Here is a 10852-nt window from a genome sequence, read left to right on the forward strand (position 1 = left end):
GTATAGAGTCTATAGCACACATTTCTTATTAAACTTTGTATTCGAGGAGATAAGATAACGTTAGCTTTGTTGGTCAAAACCGTCAACTTCTGATGTGAATGCGTGCGGGCAAATTGCGAACTGTGTATGCAGATGAGGAGAATGGCGTCCTCCGCGGGAAAGAAGCGCCCGATGGTCCGCGTGTCTCGGACGGACTCGTCCTCCAATCTCACCGACAAAGACTCGAAAAAGCCGAAGATGGATTCTGGAGATCGTCAGGTATCTCGAGAAAGCAAGGTTTCACTGTTGTGTGGTGCTGCTTTGGTGCAGAAGGCGAAGTTGGATGGAAAGGATTCTGATGCGTGGGGAGGGGGGCAGGGTGCAGATTTTATAGAAATTCCGTAAAATTTTACTTTTGTTTAGTTGGACAAGCATCTGCCCATATTCTCCCAAACAAAGCGAGATAGGGTCTTAAGTTGGTTGCATTAGCGAAACTTTAAATTATAGGAGGCCAGGCTACCTCCAAGTTTTAATGTCTACTGACTGAGGGAAACATCATAACTAGAAGTATGATCGATTCTATGGTCCCTAGTAGTGGTCAGTTGGAAATTCTGGAACGTGGCATCTGGACAATTTTGTACCTAGCAAATCATGCCTAGGACGGTTACTAGACATTTCACCGTCAAGAGGACGCTTACATGTAGTTCTAACCTCAACCTGAACTCTAATTCTAACTCAACCATAACCATAACCAGTGCCATTCAGGGCATAGTGCAGAGTTTTCCTGATGACTAGGGGCAGAGTTGTCCAGGTGCCAAATTGTCCCCGATACTGGCCAGTTGTTCTGAAGAAGGCCCGGTCTGGCCCTTGATATGAGCCGTTACAAGATTTGGTTTGTTCACATTATTGTCGTTGGCAAGAAGCTCACAATCATTGCTGTCTTCCATGTAGGGCGAGTCTGCTTCACTCTACAGTGAAGAGGATGAGGCAGCCCAGCGGGATCCCGCCAAGGACGTGAACTTGTACAAGACGGCCTGCGACGGGATTCGTCAACTCCTTCAGGAGATCCAAGAGATCAAAGGAAGTGGCAGAAAGGACGCTGTATGTACAGAAACAAAAGATATTGTGCTCTTTGAAGTTTTAGGGTAGCGAAGATGTTTGTAAGTTTTATACATCCCGTGTTGCATGGTATTCTATAGTTATAAGCCAATGTACTATAGGGTGTTCACTGTTGAGTTGTTGTCTATGAAATTAAGACTGTGTAGCGGCCTTGGGTGGATAGGAATTTTTTAGGACTTCTTGGTCTGAATTGAGGTTTCAAAACTTACATGTATATGTTTGTCTATCTGCAGGCTGCTGAGATTGCTGAGAGAAAAATCCAGGCCAGCATGCACTTCATCACTCTCAAGAAGCTCAACAGGTCAGTCATACAATATTGTACGCCAAGATTCCTCTATTGTTAAAACCTTGGCTTGGAGGTTGCCTTTTTTGTGTGTGTTTTTTTGGTTCATTTGTGAATAGGATAATTGGAAAATGTATGTTTTTTGAGGTCTTAGTCCTCAGGACTGTTTCAAGGGTGCTTGAATGTAAGATAGATGTTCTTGTAGCTGAACTTTTAGCAGCCTCACAGTTGTGCTCCTGGTTCTGATTAGTTGGTAACTGGCCTGGGAGGCCCTGGTGCAAATCTTGGGACAAGACAACTTGGTTGGGGCTGCACCTGTCTTTTGGAAGGGATGTAGAATGGGGTTCCCATGTTTCAGCAGGTGCCTCAAGCAGTTGAAAGGGAAGGACTAGTAACTCCTCCCTGTAAAAATATACCATGCTACTGAAACAGCGAGGAAAGTTGCTGTCGCAGACTAATGTGTCTCTAGGAAGGTGAACAAAAACAACTGTAAGATGCCGTAACGTTTTTCTGATTTTACACAGATTGGCTCACATGCGGTGTAAGAAGGCCCGCGACACGACCCACGAGCACAAGCAGAAGGTGGACAGCTACCACCTGCAGCTGCAGAACCTGCTGTACGAGGTGCTGCACCTGCAGAAGGAGATCACCAAGTGTCTGGAGTTCAAGTAAGTCTTGTTTATCTGCAAGAAGTCTTTTAGCTAGGATTTATAGACAGGGCGTCCAAAAATTGGTGGGGAGGAGAGTTCTCCAATGGGCCTATGGATTAACAATTACCCGGTAGCTTTGTATGTCAATCAATTTACATGCTGTCTCAATGTCTGGTATGAGGAAAATACAACAGGGGCAGTGTGTCTGGGGAACACATGTACATGTACATTTTTATAATTACCAAGGCGTCCTCTGGGTGTCCCCTGCAAAAGGCGGCATCTAGTTTCTTTGTTTTTCCTAGACAGTGAAGGGTGTCCAGAAGAGGCCGTAATGCCCTGCTAGCTAATATCATGCCTGAAGTGCATGGAAATTTCAAAATACCAGGACATTTGTGTTGATTAACAAGGACAATATCTGAAGGGCTCTGCTAAAAGAAACTGGGGAGGTGCTAAGATTAAGATAGTAGAAAAACAAGAGATCATCTTGAGATGGATGACTGCTTAGAATTTTAACATATAGAGTGGACTATAAAACAATAACTGCATCTCTTGGCAAACTGTCATCTTGCCACCAATTTTGGAAAAAACTCTTATAGGATTTTTACTTATCACAGATCCAAGGATGAGGAGATCGAGCTTGTGGAGGAAGCAGAGTTCTTCAAGGAGGCTCCAGAGGAGATTTCTAAACCTGTAAGGACTAGTTCTTCAGCACTAACCGTTATGATATGATATGATATGATGTGATAACTGGAGCCTCCAGTTATCGATGTGATAACTGGAGCCTCCAGTTATCAAATCATATCATAACAGGTTTCAAATAGAGTAGATTCTTTGGCTGTGTAAGAATTCAGGTTTTCAGTTCAGACTGCTTTTGGGTGATTTACGGTTATTTACTTAATTGCTGTCATTTGAAGATTATCCAGAGGTGTCTGTGGTTTGCTTCTGCTGTAGCCAAAACAAATTGAGTTGACGAACCCCTTGAATCATCATCATCATCCATTGGTTTCTGCATCTGCAGTCGTGGAAACACAGCTGCATTCAGTCTTTCTTCATCTTCCTCCACTGCGTCTTGCATCTTGCAAGGTCCCTTAGTTCCTGGAGTTTCTTTTCTGTTGTAGGGGGGGGGGGGCTTTCCCTATGTGCTTCAGATCTCCCTTCAGCATGCCGAGTAGATTGACACAGTGTCGCCCCTTAGATAGCACTTCAAAACACCATAAGATGAAAAGTGTCTTCCCTTGTGTCTATCAGGATGTGACCCAGCAGGACCCTCACCAGTTGACGCTGGCTCGGCTGGACTGGGAGCTGGAGCAGCGCAAGCGGCTGGCGGCCAAGTGTAAGGACTACGAGGACCAGAAGGAGGAGATCTCCCAGGAGATCCAGACTCGCCGAGACCAGCTGGACAGCCTGCTGCCCAGACTCAACACCGTGCTGGAGGTAATGTTCTAACTATTTGACCGTTGGGGCACCAAAGAAGATCTGGTAACTATTTCTGCACCCCTCTTGGCTTCCTGGTCTTTCCTAATGTTAGGTGTCATGCCTGTCCATGTAATCCTTTCATTTTTTCCATAGCCTACTGCTCTTTCTATCAGGACATTATAGCAGGAAGTGAATTCCTTCTCTGTCACTGTAAACTCCTTTATATTCATGGGGACTCAATGGCGCAGTCGGAGAGGAAAGGCGGTTTGAATTCATGATTGAAGTAATGCTGTAGTGTAGTAGTAATACATTGGAAACGCATAGTCCTAGTGTCATAAATTCACAGTTGAGGGGTCTTTGGGAAATCTGCGAAAATATAATCACAGCAGATACAGTATTTCAAGATTTACACTGTAGATTGTAACTAATAATCATAATTACAAACTCTAAATACAAAATTGGTGAGTTTGGTCACATGCTGATGTTATACATGTTTGGTATGCTCCCTGCAGTCTACCAAGCCCCTCCAGGAGGCGCTTAAGATGCCGTTTGATGAGATGCGTCAGCAGCACAGAATGGCCCAGTTCCTGCCCAGGCCTCTCTATGTGCTGTATGTCCAGTCATCAGCCTACCAACAGGCATGCGGTAGGACATTTTTTCTTGGGCCTCATTTTCAGGACCACAATGTCTGGACTGCCAACAAGCAATGGTGACACATTCTCGTTTAAAAAAAAAAATGTTGTATGAAACATATGCGTGATGGCATAACCTCTGTTTTTTTATATCCAGATCCTGCGCTGACAGTGACCATTGAGGGAGATCTGGACGCAGCTAAGTCTTCTGGACCGTCCACCTCAGCTGCCCTGGACGTGGACAGTGACTCGGACGACGAGGAGGGGACCAAAGAGAAGTCTCGCCGCAGACGGACCATCAGCATAGACCCGACCGACAGAAGGGGCAAAGTGCTCCACAAACATCCCCTACAAGTCAACATCACCATCAAGTGTAAAGGTGTGGTAACTTTCTTGTCTTTGTGCGGATTGTTTAGTGAGCTTGTGCCTTGTGATAATCAAGTTCAATTTTGGATCAGAAAGTTGCTGGTTCTGATCCTGGTCTGTGTTCTGAGCTCCAATGTTTATTCCACTGGAAATGGTTGAAATTCTTCTAAAGAGATGTTTTGTCTTAGGCGTTGAGCCACACTGGTTAGACCTAGGGAAAAAATGTTTTTCAGTTACGACAGACCCTAGCAAAAACCTGCCGACCCTAGTCTTTTACGAGGATCGACCGCTGGCAAGGGACGTAAATTTTTCAATCTGATATCTAAGTAATGAAAACATTAAAGAGTTGTGTTAAAAGATATTCTCATTTCTGTGGCAATACCAATAGAAAATTGTGCTTGTACAATTTATATCTATATAATCAGGATACAGTCTATATAATGTTGAAAATACCCCATTGTCCTGATGCATTTCAGTTTTACACTCTTAAACTCTATTTGTTGAACCACTTCTGCCGAAATCTAGAGAATCCCTACCTAAAAACCCTGGTTTTCTCAGGACTGTAATTGGAAATACAACCTTGATTTTCTTAGGCCTTATGTGATAAACTAAAACATTGTATCTTTCCCTCAGATGGGTCAAGCCTGGCCCTGACCTTTCACTACCTGCTGACCCTGCAAGTGGTGACGGTCATCGTCCAGCTGCGGCCTGTGACCGAGGCCGTCACATCTGCCATCTCAGGAGGGTAGGTCTTCAAACTGATCATAGAAAAGGCAGATTACTAACTAGTAAAATTTTAATGTCATTTTCCAATGTCGAAGGGCAATGGTTGATGCTGTAAATGTACAGTGCAATTTCACATGTTGTTTGAATGAGAGTCCTTTCTTCTATACAATCATGTACAATTCATACCTTCATTTCTGTCTAAGGGTAGTAGTGAAAAAACGATCTCCTTGGCAGTAATACTGTTCACATTTTTTGCGGTGACTTCTTCAGAGCAACTTAAAACCACTGGTGTTTCCATTACTGTATACAGTATGTGACTATAGTGCTATCACGAACTTAAAGCCAACACTCCATTTTCTCTTTACTGCGAAATTAAATGACTGCAAACTTAAAGGCATTTACAGTAACAGTGTTTGTGATGTGTTGCAGGGATTTGCTGTCTCCATCTTCCCTTCTCAGCTGTCTGTTCCCTGGTGACCATGGCAACACCACGCCCAATCCTGCCAACCAGTTTCTGCTGGAGAGGGCAAGGTAAAGACTTAAGTCTAATTCTTTTTTGTGTTAAATTCTAAAGTCTGCTCTGTTTATGCTTTTTGAAACTACAAGGCCACACACACTTGAAATTTTGAATATATCTTTCTATTGAAACTGCAAAATTCTCAAGTGAGTCATTCCGAGAAGCAGCTAATGGTGTTGGTGTGGCTTTACCAAACAGGATTGAAGACTTTAATGAGTGTGTGAAAGAGGTTGGCAAGCCTTATGTGTGGGCCCAGCAGCTGGCAGGGCTGCAGTTCCTCAATGCTGAGGAGGTAGGTCTTCATTTGTCTCCTACCAGTAAAGCCTGTTCCAAATGTAAAAATCTAGTCAGATAGGATATAAGTTTATACTCAAGAACATAACTGTACAGAAGAAGTACTTGAAGGTATACTGTAGGTGCCTTATATCAAAATGTGGTTCTCAAATGAGTGATAGTGTAAATTTGTTTATTTTTGCGGGACATAATTCTGTGGTGGTAGAAGGAGAAAGAAGGTTTCCATGGTGTTTGCTGTAGTAAAGTACTAATGCATTAGAAATGCATACAATGTATTTGCAGTGTCATGAATTCATGGTAGAGAGATTGCAGCAAAAATAAAACCACTGTGAATGTTTCAAGATTTACACATTTGTATTAACCACATGCATAAATTGTACCCGCTGTAGCAATCCTTCAAGTAACCTTACATTTTATGATTTTTTTTCTGTCTCAGCCTCCGAAGCCTGACACACATCTAAGTTCCACTCACATGGAGAAGACCATGAAGGCCCTGAAGGTTCGAGTATGGGCCAGACTGGCCCTGGTGCAGCAGCTAGCTTCACTAGGTGGGTAAACCCAATGTCTTTGTTCGTTCAGACCCCTGCCTGGAGTGCCTAGTAGCAACTTTCCTTACTGTTTCAGTAGCAAGATATATTTTTACAGGGAGGGATTGCTAGCCCCTCCCCTTGAACATGCTTGAGGCATCTCTTGAACACAGGACCTCCATTTTAAGTTCTTTTCGAAAGAAAAGACATTGCAGCCCCAACCGAGATGTCCTGACCCCGGAACTTGAAACGGCGTCTCCCAATTACCAGCAGATACTCAACTGTAAGGCCACTACCAGTTGAGCCACAGGGACATCCCAAAAGCTAATGTCACACCTCTGAATTTTGTCTGTGTTGGTTGACTATTTCAATACATAACATTGTAGCTAAACCTCTGACTCAACATACGAGTAGAAGAACTATAATTTCCACCAAACTTTTTTCCTTTTTTTACAGGAAATGACCCAGAATTTTAGACACATGATCATTTGGACTTTAAAAGTCTCGATGAAGTCAACATGTGGAAAGAAGTCGGTCATTAATAGTGAGAAAGGCTGACACCTTTGTGTTGGATAAATGCTACTCGCTCATTCTCATTTAAATGCACACATTTTGTAATCTCTGTTACCGATTGAAATAAGACGTTCCTGGCATTAGGATATGCCACATATGTGTCATATCTTAATGTCAGGAACGTCTTACTTCTTACGGTAACGGAGATTGCAAAATGTGTACATTTGAATGAGAACGAGCGTACTGCATTCATGTACATTCTTCCTTTAGTGTTTTAGTTTAGCCACATGGTATGAAATTTATGTCCAACATCATATTTTGATGTTTTTCCACAGAGAGAGGCTCTGTCCCTGTGACCAGGGAGTGTCAACATCTCTTCCCAACCAAGATAGCGTCAAGGCTGGCCTCCTGGAAGTCTATCACCTATGATGACTACATCGTGAGTAGAAACAACTTATAAATGTGATGTCTATGAGTTGTTTAATCTCTGTTGTGACGTATTGGGTTGAAGGTGTCACTGATCTTGAAGCAAAGTGATTAATGGGGTAGGGAATTTCCCGAGCAGCCTTTGTAACCCCAGCTCCTCCTAATGGGTCAGTTAGTCCTCACTCATAGAGAGTTGATATTTCTGGAGAAAAGAGATGCTGTTCTAGTTCTCTGTATGAGCCACACTTCATCGTTGACAGATCAGGCTCGTGATATATTTGATTTAGAAAAAGGAAAAAATAATTTTTTACTTAGTTTTACTCTCGTGTTTACAATGTCAAATCTGACAATATGTGTGGAAGCTGGCATGTCAACTATGTTACATTCATAGAACTTAACCTTCTCCCTGCTGACTATCTCTGTAACCAATAGAAAATGGAGTGCCAAACGGCTACTTCAGTGTGCTAAAGGTTCAAAAGGTGTAAGACATTGTCACAAGAAGTTAAAAGTCACCATTAGGACTAGCCATCAGAATGTTGTTGCCTTTTGTTCCATAGGCCCTCCCTTACAGCCAGCTAGTTGTGGCTTCAGGAATGGTTCATGACACCGACAACTTTTACCTTGCTGTGCTGCAGCGTGGTTCAGGTAGGGGATTATTGATGGTACTTCTTTACTCATAACGATGCTGGAATGTTTTGGGTTCAAAATTGTATTGTCAGCAAGTTTGTGACCAGCAGCATGCTTTGAATACTTCACTGATTCAGGACTCGAAAGACTGGGTGTATATGCACTTTTGTGCGCAATTGGAGTTCAGTGCAACTTATCTTTAACTATGGGTGCACCCGCGCACCCAGATATTTGTGTATGGTTACATAGTCCGTACGCAAAGGTATTATTGTACCACTAGTATGCAGCATATTCTTGACATTTAAGGGCCTCTTTTTAAGGGCCAGAAAAATGATTACACCTATCTTATATTGTATGTTTAAAGTTAGCCATAGAATTTGATTCGAGCTCTGAAGGGGAGCAGTAAGGTTTATAATTAGGCATTGCTGACATCTTAATTTATGTTGTGCACCCAAAATTTTTCCTGTGCACCTTGATTTTTGTTCCCAAAAATGAATGTTGAGCCTTGACAGACTGTACCTTCTGTTTTCACAGCCACCCTGACAGCGGCTGTCCTGTTGAGTCCAGGCTACCTGACCTGTCCACCTGTCTTCAGTCTCAATCTCAACATGGGTACAGATCACACAGCCAGCAATGATGAAAACATCAGGGTGAGATCTTATAGGCGTCATACCAGAGTTCTAAGGATGTCTAATTTTTTTTTCTGTGTTTTTCTCTGGCTCTGTCTTCCTAAAATTGTATCAACAAAGATTGTTTTTTGGAGTAAAGATTTTAGAAATGTCTCACAAAAGCACAACTGTAAGTGCCTTTAAGTTCACATGGATTTAATTTCAGAAAATGAAAATAAAGAGTTTGTGGTGGTTTTAATGTCGCGTTTGAAACATTGGGGTAGGCGGGCAGAGGACAGAACAAACATTTTTGCTTAGTTTTAAGTTTGTGTTGAAGAGGTCACAGCGAAAACCACAAACATTAAACCACCGCAACAATAACAGTGACAGATTTCTTTTGCAGGCCATGGAACATGAAGTCAATGTCCATTACAAAGAACTACTGGTCAAGGGGTCACATGATCAGCTGTTGACTAATCAGCTGCAGCGATTGCTGATGTGCTTGGATGTGTACCTGGAGACTCAGAGCAACAGTAGCGCGACAGAGGGACCCTCGGAGTTCGGGCGCGAGAAGATTTGTCCAAGAGTAGTTAGGTAAGGCTCTGCTCGGTTACAAACGTCTAATCACTTTCATCATTGTCATCAACTTAATCACACACCTAGCAGCTTCTTATCAAACTGCAGAATACATGCCTGTTGTAAAAAATGGTAAACGTACTGACTACTAAGTATCTAAAACCAGCTCAGGAAAGAACAAGAAGTAGTCATGCCTTCAAGTAGCACAGAATTGAGCTGCTCAATATTTGTAAAACTATCATAGTGTGGAACTCTTTGCCATCAAGTACAGTATCCTAAGGGCATCCTCCTTACATTTACATGTGCTAAGGTTAGGTGTATCAGGTCACGCCATATACCAGCAAAGCTCACATATTACGCCAAAGTCAGTTATACCAGCCGTACTGAACAGATACAGATCCTACCACCAAGATAGCACATTGAGGTAGTGAATACATGAAAAACTTTACCAGAGTTTTTCAATTTTGTGTGCTTTCTTTCTGTTTCAGGGGTCCCAGCCGATGTAAACCATTCGTATTCAATAGTCAACATGGGTTCTTCACTCAACGCTGAACAACGCAAGCTCAACCAACTGTAGTGACTGAAATGTGCTTCATCTCATATTGCTGAACAACTAAGCTCTTAGTCATTAGAACATTAGATTTTTGAGGATAGTATTACTTCAGGAGATCATTTGTGCTTGTAATTTGATCATTGCTGTTTCTTTCATTGATTGCTTAATGGAATGAACTTCGATTCTGTTTTTTCTTCCTAAGTTCTAAATAACTTCTTGGTCAAGTGTGACAGTTTAAAGGTGATAGTCATAACATCTCTGTATTTTGCAATTGTGATTAACAATGCTTTACTGTACTTCAACTACAGGAAACCCTCTGTATGATAATACAGGCTTGGACATTCACATTTCAGGTCAAATAGTATTCTTTTTGTCTGAATGCAAATTAAGATATTGTATTACTCAAAACAAGAAAAAAGTGCTACTCTTCCTCTCTTGTGACCTGTATTAAATCACACATAACTACTCACTGTTTTCGTGTCTTATTTTTGGCGATGCCTCAGGGGCGGAGCCTATTGGATAGTACTGCTTTCGGTTTGCCAAATATTCTAGGATTTCCGCGAACGCACTCCCTAGGGAACTACTTTCTGGCAACGCCTTGCAGGTATGGCCTTTTCTATAGCAAGGACGAAATTCCATTGCATACGGCCCTAGTTTGTATACACTTTTACAGCTGTTTATCGATGTTTGAAATAAACTTTCTGGATGTTGCAGTATATACCCATACATCACAGCTAGCGCTGTTTCTCAATGTCTTAAAAGTTTTTGGTTTTTGTTACCATGAATGACATGCTTGGACTGGCTCTTCTTTTATTGTCATGAGTAAAGTTTGATTTTAAAAGTCCGCTGCTGAGGCATCGCCAAAAATTAGTCAGCTTTCAAAGAAGCTGTCCGGATTTTTGCAAAAGGCAGCAACAACAATATGTCACTGCATTTGATTGGTTTTTCTTAGAAGCTTTGCTTCATTCAATAAGAAAATATATGATTCGAGTTATTTTAGCTGCATTTTGGAGCTTCGAAAGACTAACAAAGTATGGATA

General features: G+C 42.1%; 1 protein-coding gene across 2 annotated transcripts; it reads left to right on the forward strand.

The window, feature by feature from the left end:
- Positions 1-114: 114 nt before the first annotated feature.
- Positions 115-10277, forward strand: LOC136441443 (THO complex subunit 5 homolog). Of its 2 annotated transcripts, none has more exons than XM_066437720.1 (17): positions 115-276; positions 931-1080; positions 1332-1399; positions 1906-2049; positions 2646-2721; positions 3280-3465; positions 3960-4092; positions 4237-4458; positions 5079-5190; positions 5601-5702; positions 5887-5980; positions 6419-6530; positions 7358-7461; positions 8006-8093; positions 8610-8725; positions 9087-9277; positions 9748-10277. In XM_066437720.1, exons 1-17 carry the CDS (start codon positions 127-129, stop codon positions 9809-9811), a joined length of 2112 nt encoding a protein of 703 aa, XP_066293817.1. In that variant the 5' UTR covers positions 115-126; the 3' UTR covers positions 9812-10277. The 2 variants fall into 2 exon arrangements, with proteins under 2 accessions (XP_066293817.1, XP_066293826.1); XM_066437729.1 differs by having other exon boundaries at positions 116-258.
- Positions 10278-10852: the final 575 nt, after the last annotated feature.

The sequence above is a fragment of the Branchiostoma lanceolatum genome, chromosome 1 (genome assembly GCF_035083965.1).
Source record: "Branchiostoma lanceolatum isolate klBraLanc5 chromosome 1, klBraLanc5.hap2, whole genome shotgun sequence".
Taxonomy (NCBI): domain Eukaryota; kingdom Metazoa; phylum Chordata; class Leptocardii; order Amphioxiformes; family Branchiostomatidae; genus Branchiostoma; species Branchiostoma lanceolatum.

Bases quoted from the DNA above. Each gene is read 5' to 3' on its own strand.
- LOC136441443 (XM_066437720.1), top strand. From the start codon at position 127: ATGCAGATGAGGAGAATGGCGTCCTCCGCGGGAAAGAAGCGCCCGATG. The intron at 6,531-7,357 runs GTGGGTAAACCC...GTTTTTCCACAG, and splicing joins GCAGCAGCTAGCTTCACTAG to AGAGAGGCTCTGTCCCTGTG. The intron at 8,094-8,609 runs GTAGGGGATTAT...CTGTTTTCACAG, and splicing joins TGTGCTGCAGCGTGGTTCAG to CCACCCTGACAGCGGCTGTC.